The sequence below is a fragment of the Ochotona curzoniae genome, unplaced genomic scaffold (genome assembly GCF_017591425.1).
Source record: "Ochotona curzoniae isolate NIBS_2020 unplaced genomic scaffold, NIBS_Ocur_1.0 contig_883, whole genome shotgun sequence".
NCBI classification, from domain to species: domain Eukaryota; kingdom Metazoa; phylum Chordata; class Mammalia; order Lagomorpha; family Ochotonidae; genus Ochotona; species Ochotona curzoniae.
In genome coordinates, this window is record NW_024466599.1 from 37248406 (window position 1) to 37265398 (window position 16993).

At 44.4% G+C, this 16993-nt stretch overlaps 1 protein-coding gene and 1 pseudogene across 2 annotated transcripts in view; both read left to right on the forward strand.

The window, feature by feature from the left end:
* Nucleotides 1-8106: 8106 nt before the first annotated feature.
* Nucleotides 8107-8200, forward strand: LOC121165461 (annotated as a pseudogene).
* Nucleotides 8201-13008: 4808 nt separating this feature from the next.
* GFPT1 (glutamine--fructose-6-phosphate transaminase 1) overlaps nucleotides 13009-16993 on the forward strand; it is a 55769-nt gene continuing 51784 nt past the window's right edge. The window contains exon 1 of one of the 2 annotated variants that reach the window (XM_040993285.1): nucleotides 13009-13192. In XM_040993285.1, coding sequence (XP_040849219.1) covers nucleotides 13186-13192 — 7 coding nt within the window. In that variant the 5' untranslated portion in view covers nucleotides 13009-13185. The remainder of the gene's footprint in view (nucleotides 13193-16993) is intronic. The other variant, XM_040993284.1, reaches the window with a different exon arrangement.

Here is a 16993-nt window from a genome sequence, read left to right on the forward strand (position 1 = left end):
CAATCCAAAGTCAGGAACCAGGAGCTTCCTCTGTTCTGCCATGTAGATACAGGGTCCCAAGGCTTTGAGTCATTCTCAGCTGCCTTCCCAGGTCCTAAGCAAGGAGCTAGAAAGAAAATGGAACAGCCAGATCACGAACCTGGCACCTATATGGGATCCTGGTGCTTGGAGTTGGAGGATTAGCTAATTGAGTTATAGCGCTGGGCCCTGACATTCAATTTTTGAAGAATATGAAGATGAAAAGGAAAATGGAAACCTGAACAACATTAGCGGTTGTGAATGCTGGGACTGGAAAAATACCCCCCTGAGCTATGCTAGATGAATTCAGACAACAGACACAGGGGCTTGCTCTGTAAGGTAGGCACCTTCACTTGTCCTTAACTAAAGCTACAGATAATTGAGATTGTGGAAGAAATACAATGGATGAAAAGTCTTAGATATGACCATGAAATAAGTTGCTGAAATGAAAAGAGGATTCGAATGTTGTAAGAGGAAACCATGGGACTAAGAAGCCAAAGTTTTGGAAAAACTTTCAGCGAAAGGAAACTGCTGTGAAGAACGGAGGGCAGGTGGGGAAGATCCTGGGCATAAGGAGCAGTATATTCAGAATCAAGGGTGTGAAATGTGTTGAGACATGCAAGAAGCTAAGTATGGCTAGAGTGTAAGACAATGTGCTTAGTTGGAAGTGATACAGAAGTGGGCGGTGGGCAATGTGGAGAGAGTGGCAAAAACTGGGCTGCCCACCCAGCATGCACCCCCTGTTCTTACTGCAAGAGGTCCTCTTGTCAGTTTATTGCAAAGAAGGTAGGGCTCACATTATGACCCACATTGGTCACAGAGGATTAGTTCTGACTAGTTTAAAAAAATTATGTCAACTCCAGTTCTCACTGCTTGTAAATAAGTGCAGAGGTGGAAATATGACCCAGTGCTGGCCAGTGACTGTCCAGGGATATCTGTTGGAAACTTCTGAAAAGTTCTTATTTTCTGACTCAAAGAGTTAATCTCTGGAAAGAAGGCTGTTTTCCACATTCACTTCTTTCCTTCCTGCTCTCATATACTCTAGTGTAAGATGTCCAAATAAGTGACAGCCCACTTGCAATATGACAAAAAGCCTGACCACTGAGAACTTCTGTAAGGAAGAAGGGGCCTGGCTCGAGGATTTTGTTGACCTTTGAGACAGCCCGGGAGCTACTCACTTTCAGAGTTTACAGTATTGGAGATAATGTTATTTTCTATTTTATCTACTGTTGGCAGATATTCTAATTTTTTCTTAAAGATTTATTTATTATTATTATTTTTATTGGAAAGGTGGATATACAGAAAGGAGAGACAGAGAGGAAGATCTTCCGTCCGATGATTCACTCCCCAAGTGAGTGCAACGGCCGATGCTATGCCGATCTGAAGCCAGGAGCCTCTTCCAGGTCTCCCACGCAGGTGCAGGGTCCCAAAGCTTTGGGCCGTCCTCGACTGCTCTTCCGGGCCACAGGCAGGGAGCTGGAAGGGAAGCAGGGCTGCCGGGGATTAGCCCATATGGGATCCCGGGCGTGCAAGGCGAGGACCTTAACCACTTGCGCCACCGCGCCGGGCCCAATAAATAGTTTTTAAAAAGATATTAAAATCTCTGAAAAGTATATGGGATATTTTTATAAAACATTATTTCTTTTTATATAATGTATAGCATACTTTTTTTAATGTATTACTGTAAACACTTTATTAATACAGAATTCCAGCTTCCTGCTAATGTGCACCCTGGGGACAGCGATGATGGTTCAAGTACTTAAGCCCCTGCAACATGCATTCGAGTAGGGTACCAGTAGATAGAATTTCTGTCTCTACCTTTCAAATAAATAAAAACAAATGGAGGGTAGGAATTTGCTTAGTCCTTAGGATGCAGGTTGGGATGGCCACATCCTATGTTGTAATGCTTGGATCCACTTCCAATTGCAGCTTTCTGTCAGCATGTACCTTAGTGGTGTCAGCTCAAGTGATTGGGTCTCTGCCACTCACGTGGAAAACCTGGATTGAGTTCTTAACTCCTGGCTTTGGCCCCAGCACAGGCATTTGAAAAGTGAATCAGCAAACAGGAGATCTATGTCTGACTCTTTCTTTCTCTAATAGTTAAATATTTTTTTAACAACAAAAAAGAAAGAAATTAAAGCTTGGAAGATTTTTCACTAACAAAAATTAGGATGAAGGTGCCCAGTGTGGTTCAGGGTATTGATCTGCTTCCCCATTTGGGAACACTAATTTAAGTCTCAGCTGCTCCACTTCCAATCTGGCTCCCTGCTAACGCACCCAGCAAAGCAGCAGAGGATGGCCCAAATATTTAGACCCCTGTCACCTGTGTGGGAAAGCAACATGGAGTTGCAGTCTCCTGGCTTCTGCCTGGTACACTCCTAGCTCTTGCATCCATTTGGGCGTGAACCAGCAGATGGAAGATCTCTCTGTCTCTGCTTTTCCTTCTGTCATTTTTGTCACTTTGCCTTCCAAAAAAAAAAAAATCAGAATGAAACCCTATGTAATAGTAAGGCTATGTGAGACCAAAATGTATAAAAGAGCAAGCTTTCATTGATCATTTACTATATGACAAACACTGTTATAAGCATGTTACGTTTATGAATCCATATCCTGTGAAAGAGGTAACTATTGTCAGTATTTTTTATAGATTGGAAGGCACAGGGAGGAGAGGTACGTTTTTCCATTGCCATTTAGTTTATGTGGAGAAGCTGGAACCAGGAAGCCTAGAATTCTGGCCACAGACCTTCACTGCCATTACACTATCTGCTTTTAGGGATGAGGCCCCAGCACCCCTCCTGAACCTTCCTCCTTTACACAAGAGAGAAGCTTTATGGGTACTTTCTAGCGGGCAGGAGGGTACCATCTCTTACTTAATCCAGAATCACAATAGGCCAAAGGAGTTTTGTGTACTTGTGTGTCCATCTTATATTCAGGAGTATGAGGCTGGCCACTCTCCAGTGGGAATCTGGATGTACTCTGATATGGCTTACCAGCAACATAGGCAAGCCCTAACTGCTGCAAAAGCGCCTAGTCTCACACCCTACATATTTTGAATTTGTCAGTCACCATAGTTGTGTGAGTCAATTCTATAAACTTTCTCAAGAGATGCCTCTATAGAAAGGGTATTCAAAATGCTCATAGTAAATGGAATTAAAGGGGCCAAAAGCAATGGCTCAGTAGCTGAAATCCTTGGCTTGCACATGCCAGGATCCTATGTGAGTGCCAGTTCGTGTCCTAGCTGCTCCACTTCCCATCCAGCTCCCTGCTTGTGGACCGGGAAAGCAACAGAGAATGGCCTAAGCCTTGGGACCCTGCACCTGCATGAGAGACCTGGAGGAGGCTCCTGGCTCCTGGCTTCAGATCAATCTTGCTCTGGCCATTGTGGTACATGAGGAGTGAGCCAATGAATGGAGGGTCTATCCCTTATTGCTAAAGGAATGAAATTCTAGAAGGTACAAACACAAAAGGTATCCACTGCACAAGATAAGCATGGTCTGCCTGCCTCTCCACAAACCTTGGATTTGAGGACAAAGGATGATGCCAGATGGAGGCAGCACTTTCTCAGGCCTTCAGCTAAGGTGGTTTTGGATTTTCCCAGCAGGGAGAAGCTGGGACAGAGCTTTTGAGCTCTGCTAGAAACTCATTCTACTGCCAAGAAAGCCACTAAATTGAAAACCATGAGATTAACTGGCCCTATCTTTAATCCACTATCTTTGCCCAGTAAGATGTGATCAGAGCTGCCTGAATACCATGGAAAACACATTATCCCTTTCCCAAGAGAGGACACATAGTCCATGGATGATGTATATTCTTTTTCTTGACATTCTGTAAGTACTGTGGTGTTACTGCAACAGTATATCAGGGGCAGGTGTAGTGGTGTAATGGATTAAGTCATTATTTGAACTGCTCACATCCCATTTCAGAGGGCCTGTTCCAGTTCGGGCTAGCCTGTTTCTAGCAGGAAGCTAGCCTGCTTCCTGCTCACGTACCTGGAAAAGCAGGGGATGATGGCTTAAGTGCTTGGAACCCTGTCACCCATTTGGAAGACAGATGTGAGCTCTCTTTTTCTGCCATTATCTCTTAACTAATGATTTTTATAAAAGGTAAGCTTATTTTGGTGTAAAAATTTTTGAAACCATACAGAATTCTTTCATAATACACATTTTCCATGAACTTTTTGAAGTTCCTTCTTATTCCCGATTATCTTTGTCATTTCAGTCACCTGAAGTCAACTGGCATCATCACGCCATAACGATCATCCTGACATTGACAGTAATTCACTAGTGGGGACTGGCATTATGGCCTAGCTAGTTAAGCTACTGCCTGTGACACTGGCATCCCATATTGGAGTGTTGTTCCTAGACCTAGCTACTCCACTTAGGATTCAGCTCCCAGCTATGTGCTTAGTAAAACTGATGATGGCCAAGTTATTATTATTTTTTTTTTAGATTTATTTTTATTGGAAAGACAGATTTACGAAGAGGAGGAGAAACAGAGGAAGATTTTCCATCCGTTGATTCACTCCAGAAGCGGCCACAATAGCCGGAGCTGAGCCAAGTCAAAGGCAGGAGTCAGGAACCTCTTCCAGTCTTCCACGTGGGTGCAGGGTCCCAAGGGTTTGGGCCATTCTCCACTGCTTTCCTAGGCCATAGACAGGGATCTGGATGGGAAGCAGGGCTGCTGGGATATGAACTGGTGGCCATATGGGATCCTGGTGCATGCAAGGTGAGGACTTTAGCCACTAGGCTACCATGCAGGGCCCAACAAATATATATATATGTTAGAAAGTCAGTAGTAGCCTAATCTTGTCAGTGCATTTGTCATTCATCTCATATCACAAGAATAATGAGTACTATACAACAAAATATTTTTAAAGACCATATGCACATAAGTTTTGCTGTAGCACATTGTTACAATTGTTCTATTGTTACAGTTGCTATATTTTATTAGTTTACTGTTGGTTTTTTACTATACTTAATTGATAAATTAAATGTTAAAGGACTGGATGAATGGGAAAAAATACAGTGTATCTAAGGGTCAGTACTATTCACTGTTTGAGACATCCACTGGGCTCTCGGAACATATTCACCATGGAGAAAGAGGAAGTATTATACACATGCATAAAGTCATGTGTTACAAAAACAACATTTGTGTTATCAGCAGATTACACAAGTCATTACGGTCCCATAGAATTAAAATGGAACTGAAAATTACCTATTGCCCAGTGGTGGTAGCCATCATAATGTTGTAACAGAATGTATCATTCATGTGTTTGTGGTGATGCTAGTGTAAGCAAACACATGCTCTCAGTTGTATACAAACTCAGCTTAAGCAATTATGTGCAGTACATAATAATTGATGATAGTGTATATTCTTGGCTCATACATTTACTGTACCTTTTGTCATTAGTTTAGAATGTATTTGTTCTTATTAAAGTTTACTCTGTCATGTTATGCTGGTAGCAGTCTCAGACAGCGTCTCTTGGTTAACACAACTCTAGGTAGCTTCAAGAGACTATGTCAAGTGATTGGTCTATACTGTCTAGGTTTGTACAAGCACAATCTATGATGTCTTCATAAGAACAAAATTGATCAGTGGTACATTTCTCAGAGCTTACTTTCATTAAGTGATGCTTGACTGTATTTGTATGTGTGTGTGTGTACATAGAGAAACGGATTATAAGGAATTGGTTCATGCAACTGTGAAAGCTGACAAGTTTAAAATCCACAGGGTAGGCTGTCTGATTGACAGACCCAGAGAAGAGCCAGTGTTTCATTCTGTAGCTCAAAGCCCAAGGCCATCTGCTAGTGTCTTCTTGCTCGAAGGGCAGTTTTTTTGTTCTAGTCAAGCCTTCAACTGTGAGGTTTAGGACCATTCATATTATAAAGGGCAACTTATTTGTATAGAGTCTACCAATTTGGGGTGGGCGTTGTGGTCCAATAGGTTTGGATGCCCACAGCCCACACTGTCACAGCGCCTCTGCTTCTCTGATCTAGTTGTCTGTTAATGTATCCTGGAAGGCAGCAGATGACGGTTCAAGTGCTTCGGCTGCTGCCACCAACATGGGAGACCTGGATTTAATTTTGATTCCTAACCTCAGTCTGGACTATTATGGGTATTTGGGGAGTGGATTAGTGAATTGAAAATCTCTGTTGGGCCCGGCGGCGTGGCCTAGCAGCTAAGGTCCTTACCTTGAACATGCCGGGATCCCATATGGGCACAGGTTCTAATCCCGGCAGCTCCACTTCCCATCCAGCTCCCTGCTTGTAGCCTGGGAAAGCAGTTGAGGATGGCCCAAAGCTTTGAGACCCTGCACCTGTGTGGGGGACCCGGAAAAAGTTCCTGGATCCTGGCTTCAGACCAGCCATTGCACTCACTTAGGGAGTGAATCATTGGATGGAAGATCTTCCTCTCTGTCTCTCCTCCTCTCTGTATATCTGACTTTCCAATAAACAAATCTTTAAAAAAAAAAAAACCCTACAAATCCAACTGTTAGGTTTATTCAACCCCTCCCCCAGGAATATCTAGAGTAATATTTGACCAAATACCTAGTTATCATGATCCAATGAAGTTGAACATAAAATTAACTACCACAGTGTGTAAAGTTGGACTTCACCACCAATTTCCCCTTTAAATGATTTATTTATTTATTTATTTATTTATTGTAAAGGTAAAAAAAGAATTGGAGACAGAGCTATCTCCTATATACTGGTTCACTCCCCAATTGCCCAGTGGCCTGGGTGGGGTCAGCCTAAAGCAAACAATCAATAACTCCTCCCCGATATGGCCCAAGTGCATGGACCATCATTTGATGCCTTCCCAGCCATGTTAGCAGTAAGCCATGCTGGATGCAGAGCAGCTAGAACTTCAGCGAACCTCTGGTAAGCGATGCTGCTATCCAAAGCAGCAGCTTAACCTATTGTGCCACATCTGCCTCACCAACGTCTGCTGCATCTTGACCCTGTCTCTCAACATCATCATACACAATTCCTAAAGTGTCTGCATTTCCCCTTTCTTGTCCTGTGTTATCAGTCAAGGCAGTCTGTTCAGGTCTGCCTTCTTCCTGATTTCAGAATTAATCTTATCTTTAATAAAGCTTCTACTTCCCAATGACTGTCTCATAACTGCTATAAATGAAAAGTAATCTTATTAATAGTCTATAGCATAATTAAACTATTAGCTTAAAAGTGTTAATAGTCAGTAATCACTTAATGAAGTCATTAGCATGAAGAGAAGGGGGAATTTTCTGCATTAAATATACTCACACAGATGGATTTTTCTGCTAAGGGCATGCGGATATTTATATCATTCATGGATCACACAAAATTATCAGCTTAAAAATTAGCCTGCTCAATATTTATTGAATTTTTCTTCAAGATTTACTTATTTTTATTGGAAAGTCAGATTTATAGAGAGGAGAGACAGAGAGAAAGAACTTTTGTCTGCTGGTTCACTCCCCAAGTGGTGGCAATAGCCAGAACTGAGCCTATCGAAGCCAGAACCAAAAACCTCTTCCTGGTCTCCCGCATAGGTGCAGGGTCCTAAGGTTTTCGGCCATCCTCTACTGCTTTCCCAAGCCACAAGCAGGAAACTGGACGGGAAGCAGGGCAGCCAGGACTTGAATCTGTGCCCATATGGGATCCTGGTGCATATAAGATGAGGATGCAGCCACTAGGCTACCATTCTGGGGCCAAAGATTTATTCAATTTTAAGTCCTTCCTGTGGTTGCCTTGACAGGGCCAGATCAAATAATTTTACAAGCCTTAGTATGGTCGATGGAACAGGTGTTCCCCACCTCTGGCATACAATGTGATATGTATGGAATGGAAATGAGTTTTGACAAGAGAACTTTCTTGTTTCTTTATGGTCTCATTTCCTGAGAGGTTATCTAGTCCACTACAATCAGTTGGTTCCCTTTTATATATATATATTTGTGTGTGTGTGTGTGTGTGTGTGTGTGTGTGTGTGTTTTTCTTTTAGACACTAGCTAGGATCTTCTCTGTTCATTGCAGTATATATACATCCTAAAATCTGAGACATACACATGCATCCTAAGATTCTATGTTCTACTAAAAGTTATTTATCTGAGTGCTCACTTTGGCAGCACATATATTAAAATTGGAACAATACAGAGAAGATTGGCATAACCCCTATGCAAATTTGTGAAGCATTCCATATTTTTTAAAAATGCTATATATTTGAAAGGCAGAGAATATGATATATATATGAAAGAATGACTCACCAGGTTTTTCACTCCCAAAATGTCTGCAACAATCAGGGCTGGAACAGGTCAGAGCCAGGATTCTGAAATGCAATCCAGACTCCCAAATGGGTGGCAAGAATTCAAACAACCATCACCTGGTGTATATGGCCTGCCTTCCTGCCTTCCAAGTGGTGTCTGTATATGCAGGAAGCTGGAGTTCACAATCAGAGCAGGGACCTGAATCTAATCATTCCAGCTTGGGATGTGGGCATCCAAAGCAGCATCTTACTTGCTATACTAAATGTTTGTCCCTCCCCCATATTATTTACAGGCTACTGTGACTTTAATAATTTTACTGATCTTTATTATTGGAATTGAGACAAAGGATAACAAAATAGCAAATAAGGGAACATTTAAAAAATTTTTAAAATCTTATAAAGCTTTCAGCTATGGTTCTTCATTTCTTTAAAAATGGCAACTGGGGCTTGGCATGATAGCCTAGCAGCTAAAGTCTTTGCCTTGCACGCGCCAGGATCCCATATGGGTGCCGGTTCTAATCCTAGCAGCCCTGCTTTACATCCTGCTCCTTGATAATGGCCTGGAAAAGCAGTGGAGGATGGTCCCAGGCCTTGGGACCCTGCACCCATGTGGGAGACCCAGTAAAGGCTCTGGGCTCCTGGCTTTGGATTGGCGCAGCTCAATGGATGGAAGATCTTCCTCTCTGTCTCTCCTCCTTTCTGTATATCTGACTTTCCAATAAAAATAAAGAAAGAAAGAAAAAGAAGAGAAAACAAATGGCAACTGGAACCCTGATAGACTTCAGGCCTTCAGGTTATAAGGCAAAATAGATGCTGAGAGCTGTCTGATTTAAGTGGACTAAATTTTTAACAGGGAAGTAGATCACACAAATAGATGGTGAATGACACTTCTTTAATATCATTACTAACTTTTTTCCTCCTTTTGTTTAAAGTAGTTTAGAACTTTCTAGACAGAGGAGACAATTTCTTCTAAAAAGTTCATGGAAAATAGAATTGATGAGTTGACTTTGGTACCATGTCAAAATTCATGGGTATAAGAAATTTTCAAAAAGTTCATGGAAAATGCACATCTGAAAATCTTATGCATAGATTTAAAATTTTTTGCACTAAAGTGAACTTGTTTTCCTACCAACTTCTGTTACTTTTGTGTTTCCTCAGATGTTCAGATTTGATCTAGATGCCTCCTTTCCTCATAGATCACTTCCTCATTCACTTATTTCTCCTCCAGGTTTTATTTCCAAAGGTGTCACTCCAGAGCTCTGCACAGATGATGGTCAAATAGAGTTCTTCTGTATCTGACTGGTACACGGTTACAGAGGGTTCTTTGTTGTGGTGGGTTAATGGGGTTGTTCAAGGTAGGATGGGAAAATACTAGCCTTTAAACTTTTTCCTCATAATTGGTGGATAAGTTCCTTCCCAAATAGCTGTAAAATGGAGATGGATAAGACAAGCGGACTGTCACGGAGTAGCAGGCAGACAGGGAATGTAAGGGCTTCAGTGGATTATCTCAGTTGGAGCATAAGTACTTTGGCAGAACTGCTGGTCTTTGCGGCATCAACAGGTGTTCTCTTATGCATGGCATTATACCTTAGCTCCCTGGCAATTCCTGAACCTCTTAGGTGAAGCCTCTTAGGCTAAGAGGTATATCCAACGAAGCTTTCGTTTCTTTTAAAAAATTATCTATCAAAAAAATTATCTAAAAGTTACAGAGACATGGACACACAGACACAGATGGATGGATAGCTAGAGTTAGAGAGAGAGAGATTGAGATTGGGATTTTCCATCAACTGGCTCACTCCCCAGACGGCTGGGCAGGCAGAAGCCAGGAGGCAGGAGCTTCATTCAAGTCTCCCATGTGGGTGCAAGGGCTCAAGTGCTTGGGCCATCTCCCACTGCTCTCCTAAGAGCAGGGAGCAGGACTGGAAAGCAGCAGTCAGGACCAGAAACAGTACCCGCGTGAAATGTTGGCATCACAGGTGGCAGCTTTAACAGTTGTTTCTTCTTCAATATTTATTTTCATTTTATTTGAAGAGCAAAGAGATGGGGCTAGTGTTGTAGCAAAGCTAGTCAAACCAATGCCTGTGACAGTGGCATCCCATTTAAGCCCCAGATGTCCTCCTTCTGGTCCAGCTCCCTGCATCTGGGAAAGCAGTGAAGAATGGCTCAAGGACTTGGATCCCTGTCATCTATATGCAGTGTCAGGCTGCTTGCTTCAGCTTAGCCCATCCCTGGCAATTGTGGCAATTTCATGAATAAACAAGCAGATGCAATGTTACTCTATAATTCTGCCTTTCTAATAAATAAATGTTTTTAAAAAGACAAAGATCTTCCAGGCTGAAGTCAGGAAGCCTGGAACTCCATCAAGGTTTAAGGATTCAAGCAATTGATCAATGGTCTGCTTCCCCTCATGGTGTACATAAACAAGAAGCTGGATTAGTCTTTGTTTTCAAATTAAGTAATGTACTGTGGTGAGGAGTGTTTGGCACAGCAGCTGGAATACCCACATCCCACTTTGAAGTGTGTGTGTTTGAGCCCTGGCTGTTTCCATCTTGATAACGACTCAAGGATTTGGGTCCTTGCCACCTGCATGGAAGACCCAGATTGGGTTCTGGGCTCCTGGCTTAGGCCTGGCTCTGCCCTTACCACTGAGGGCATTTGTGGAGTGAAGAGCAGATAGAGCTTTCCCTGTGCCTTTCAAATAAATAAAAATAAAATTTTAAAGCTGCATTGCCTAATGACAAACAGCCCTTTGTTCAACTGCTCAGGGTCATCTAGGGACCCTGCATAAGACCTTCAACTATCCAAAGGGCTTTTAAGTGAGAAATACTTTTGGTAATTAAGGGTGAAATTTTCAGCCTTTCCAAGGCAAGTGGGGGGGGGGGCTTTTTTTTTTTTTTTTGCCATGAGAAAAACCCAAAGTCATTTGCTCATCCCATTATATAACTTGGCCAGAGAAGAACAATTTTGCTAACACAGGGCTCTTTCGCCTTAATTTGTGCTAGGGTTTGTAGTATCCACGCACTTCTTGTAGTCTCAAGAAACTTTTAATCTAGTGGAGAAGTATTTTTTTGTTTGTTTGTTTATTGGAAAGGCGGATATACAAAGAGGAGAGACAGAGAGGAAGATCTTCCGTCCGATGATTCACTCCCCATGTGAGCGCAATGGCTGATGCTATGCCGATCCGAAGCCAGGAGCCTCTTCTGGGTCTCCCACGCGGGTGCAGGGTCCCAAAGCTTTTGGGCTGTCCTCGACTGCTTTCCCGGGCCACAGGCAGGGAGCTGGAAGGGAAGCAGGGCTGCCGGGATAGAACCAGCGCCCATATGGGATCCCGGGCGTGCAAGGTGAGGACCTTAACCACTGCGCCACCGCGCCGGGCCTGAGAAGTATTTTTAAGAATCAAAAATACCAAAGTATTCTGGGGGCAGCTCAAAATAAACAAGGGAGTTTTAACCAATGTCTGTCCACTAGAGGCAAAAAATTTTCCGCAAGAGGCAGTCAGCATTTATTTATTTTTAAAAATGTACCTATTTAAAAGGCAGAATTCAACACTTTCTTAATTGGCTTTGCAGAAATAGTTTTAAAATAATAATCAAAAAAGAGTTGTAGGTCTGCCACGTGGATGGCAGTGGCCAAGCACGAGTGCCATCTGCTGCTGCTTTCCCACGCGCGTTGGCGGGGAGCTGGATCCTAAGTGCCCTTCCAGTCCAGAGTTCACAGCTTTAAGACTGGACAACGTAGGCCCCGTGGAGGAGACACCCTTTGAGCCTGGTGGGCGTGGGCACGGCTGCAAGGGGCAGGAGGGTCAGGCACCTCAACAATGGTCCCAGCTCCAGGAGTTCCGTGTGCAAGTGTTGTATTTGGTTAGTGTGGGAGTTAACAGGGTTCTGATAACCATCTATATTTGAGACGTCATTTAAATCTTCCTAAAGGAAACACGCAGGCAGTACATTCTCAGAAACATCATGTCTCTGTAATCATGCCTGACGTGGCAGGGTGGTGCATTCATTCAGGGAATTAATGGTTCTGGAGGAAAACGCGAGATTGTCCAAGCTGGGCAATCCCTAGTCCTTCCCAGGGCCATCAGAGTTTTTCTCTCAAACCCAGGGGCAAGAAGCAGAGGGCCTCGCCCCGCATTCCTCCCCTCCTCTTCCTTAGTAACCCAGGGGTTACAGAGGCGAAGGTGGGGGTGGGGACCCGAGCCGAGGGCCCTCCTTGGTGGAGCACCTTACCCAGGGCTGAAGAACAGAATATTCTTGCTCGCAGCCAGAAAGACTGGCCGAGCCTGCTTGGCGCTTAGCCGCCAAGAATCTCCGCATCTCCCTCCCTCACCTCACGCAGTTCTTCGCCCATCCTTACTTTGTCGTCCCCTCAGGGTCTCCTCAGGCCTCCTCGGCCCCCCTGCTACGTGGGTGGCCGGAATCGAAGGCCTGAGCAAACTATTTGCTTTGATAACATTTCCATCCTCCTCTTTCCGTCACTGCTCGTTCAGAATGAGTTTCTTTCTCCCGCACCGTCCGGTCCCTCCCACGGCTCGCCCCGGGGCGGGCGGCTCCAGGAACCTCAGGCGGATGCATGCGGCCACGAGTCGCTGCCACGTCTCCGCTGCCAGCTCTCCAGCGCCTGCGTGGACCCTGGGGGCGGGGCGGTGCTGGGAGGCGGGACCTACGCGTGAGCGGCGCCGACCAGGCCCAATGGGGCGCGCCGGCGGCGGCGCGGTGCGCGCCGAGGGGTGGGTCCAGTGGCGGTTGCTGGCCGAAGCCGGGAGGTAGAGGATCCTGTCGCTGCCTCGGCCGTCGCATCCCCCGAGGAGTCGTGTCGCCGTCGTCCCGACCCTCCAACCCACGATCGCCTTCCCGAAGCTCGTGTCTGTATCCCTGACCCCGCTAGCCTCTCGTCCCTGGCCCTGCGTGCCTCGCCTCCTCCATCATGTGCGGTAAGGGGGCCGCGGACGGGGGGGCGTGTTGCGGGGCGGCGCTGGGGTGCGGTGTGGACGCCGCCGAGGCCCGAGGCGCCCGCGGGGAGCCCGGGTGTGGACCATGCCGAGTCTACGAGCCGGGTAGGGGTGTCGTGCGGCGCCGGTGGGTGCTGGTCGCGGAAGGGGGGGATGGCCCCGAGAAGGACACCTGAGAGGAGGGCGGGCCCCGGGAGGAATCCGGAGCTCCCCGAGAGTGCCATGGGCGGAGGAGAAACCCGGAGGGAAGAGATTCCAAAACTGAAAGAGGAGTCCAGGGTTGAAGGAGTGGAGATATGCGAGGGGCACCTTCGGTCCTGCGCCAGGTGAGTGGGGCAACCTGTGGAACATTGGGCGAAGTCTTTGGAACTTAACCTTACATTCTTCTAGGATTTGCCTTTCAAATATGTATACGAGTGTGTGTGTGTGTGTGTATTTAGCTGGTTTCAAATATATATATGCATATATATATATTTTGTATGTATTTAGCTGGTTTCTTTGAGGCGGGCCCGGACCATAGTCAGAGCCAGTATAATAGCATTACACAGAAGCTTCTTTTCTGCCACTCCCTGTCTTAACAGAAACCATTGCTAATCGATATCTTGGCGAGTGTGCTTAGCCCTGGTCCTCTGATGAAAGAGGCCGGAAAGTGCCCCTTGTGGCCGATCATACATCGAATGGCACTTGCCTGTGCACCCGTGTGTACCCATTTCAAATGCTAATTTAAGGAATGTGCGTTCATGGAGTAGTTCAGTAAAGTTAGGCCCTTGAAGCCCATGTTTTGAGTTAGTCAATTTATTGTTACCTAAAAGTGTTAGGGAAAGGAATTATGAGAATGGTGTGTGGCATGACTGATGGAACCCCAAATTGGAATTAACTGGCCACTGTCAGTAGAAAGAATTGTGTTTTTAGTTTTCTTCACTGAAGTTGACACCTGGGAAGAAGAGCACTTTGTAAAGAGCAGTCTGATTGCAGTGGGGCTCAAGCTGAGTTGTACTCATTGCTGCGTTTTTTTTCCCCTATGTTTAACTTTATGCTCATTTTAACTTCTGAAAAGGAGGAGCTGGTTTAAATTTAGAGTAGATTTAAAAAAACCCCACATTAAAAACAGAAACACCTATAAATAGCTTCCTGAAATTATTAGAGTAGAGCTGACTTCAGAATCTGTTACTTTTTCCATGTCTCGTTAATTAGAATGATTTTGTGAAGTGTGTAATTTAGTTATGGGTGTAAAGGGGTGAGTTTGCAGGCTGATTAAGCCCCGATGTGCTTCGTTTGTTTGGCAGTTGACTGTTCCTAAATGATGATGAGATCTGTGGCTGGGCCAGTACCTGGCGTTGTGGTCACAGGTCATTTCCACACCTGGTTCGAGAAGAGAGTCAAGGGGTTTGCAAGGTAAAAAACAGTTGGATCGGGCCCGGCGCGGTGGCACAAGTGGTTAAAGGTCCTCGCCTTGCACGCCCGGGATCCTATATGGGCGCCGGTTCTAATCCCGGCAGCCCCGCTTCCCTTCCAGCTCCCTGCCTGTGGCCTGGGAAAGCAGTCGAGGACGGCCCAAAGCTTTGGGACCCTGCACCCGCGTGGGAGCCCCGGAAGAGGTTCCTGGCTTCGGATCGGCATAGTATCGGCCCGTTGCGGCTCACTTGGGGAGTGAATCATCGGACGGAAGATCTTCCTCTCTGTCTCTCCTCTCTGTATATCCGCCTTTCCAATAAAGAAATAATAAAAATAAATCTTAAAAAAAAAAAAAAACAGTTGGATCTGGTGAGCCCTTCAGGGTAGAGACTGAATGTTGGGAATTTTCCCATAGTGAGTACGGTCCATTCCTTAGAATTAGAGAGAGGGTTATAATTGAATCTTCCATCTATTGGTTCACTCCTCAAATGGCGGCAGCAGTCAGGGCTGGATCAGGCTGAAGCTGGGGGTCTGGAATCCCAGCCAGGTCTCCCACATCATGGCAGGAGCTCACGCAGTTGGACTGCCTTCCACTGCCTTCCCAAGGTTCTAAGTAGGGGACTTGGTCAGAGGTGGAGCAGGTGTTGCAGATATTGGACTACTGAGCCACAACCACAGACTCCATTCCACGCTTTTATTGCTAAGAAGTTGACAAGTTATAATTTTTTTTTTTATAAAAACTAGCGTTTGAGGGCCCGGCGACATGGCCTAGTGGCTAAAGTCCTCACCTTGAACACGCCGGAATCCCATATCTAATCCCAGCAGCTCCTCTTCCCATCCAGCTCCTTGCTTGTGTCCTGGGAAAGCAGTCAAGGACGGCCCAAAGCCTTGGGACCCTGCAGCCTTGTGGCTTCGGATCCACGCAGCACCAGCCGTTGCGCTCACTTGGGGAGTGAATCATTGGATGGAAGATCTTCCTCTCTGTCTTTTCTCCTCTCTGTATATCTGACTTTGTAATAAAAATAAATAAATCTTAAAAAAAAAAAACCCTAGCATTTGAGGTGTTTTTGACATCCCGTTTTTAATCCAGACCAGAGTTTTGCATGTTGCTAGGAAGAATGCCCATCATTTATTTCCTGTCTAAGGTAATATATACTCTGAAAGTTAACAGTTGAGAAGGGAATTTTGCCCTTGCTCCTGCCCCCATCTTAATCATTGCAATAGCTCTTCTCGGTAGAGAAATTGAGTAGAAATGAAATAGGGAAATTTAGTTTACCTTCTGCCTAATCAAGATAATTTTATTTCAGTATTGCAAAATGCTGAAGCAGCTGATGTGAAATAAAGTTACCACGATGTGCTTTTTTAACTTCCAGATAAAAGCTGCTACACTGTTTGTCAGTTTATTGGAACATAGATTTTTCTGTAGTCAGGTATAGTTGGGCGGCCATAGATTAAATAGTAGGGATTTTTTTTTCCCTTGAAGAACTCTTACCTTTAATATGGAATTGATCTCTTTGTGAGTCCCCCAGAGATTTAGATGTCTCTTTTCCTAATTTATTTTTTATCTTCCTTTTCTTCTTGGAGTATGGTGTATCCTTTTTAGTTGTGATACTTTTGGTTTTACTGAGAAGGTGTCAGGCCACTGAAGGTACACCCAAGACTTTGTGGTTGTTTTATAAATATGAGGTTATATCCTTTTGATCTGATGGTGTATATATGTGAGATTTTTGTAAATGAGGTCCTGTTTAAGAAAATTTCAACTCAAAAGCATCCTGAAATGAGTCCTTAAGCTTTTTGTCATTATGCATGTTATGTACATTATGTACATTATATTTGTCTAATAGCTTTGGGGCTAATTGAGAGCTGCTGCTAGGATTCGTGGTAAAACCTGGAGTGGTGCGATGTCCTTAGAACTCGCACTGGATTTTGTTAGGTTGTAGGAGAAAATAATTGCTTAATAAGTATTTCCTCAGTTGTGTTTCCTGGAAAGGAATAGTTAATAGGTTTTGATAGTGAGCAATAGAAAGTGGAAAAGAGTTTGGTAATACAAATTTGGAAAATTCTGCTGCTGGAGGTTAGCAGTTAGCAAGATCAAAAGTTGGAGAAAGTCCTAAAACTACATGTTAACTTTTGCCCAATATTTCTTAAGCTTTTAATTATGAATCATTTCTTCATCTCATCTCTTTTTGACATTGTCTGAAATAAAGTTGTGTTTCCATGGTTTGGGGATTTTTGTTTGTTTCTGGTGCTTACTAAGTGTTGGCACTCTGACCTCTGAAGTGATGTTAAAAGTAGGGAGTTACCTTGAAGGAAATGCTGTCTGGTCAGAGGAAACAGAGTACACATGCAATTGTAGGTGATAGTACACAGTTCATTGCCATGTCATAA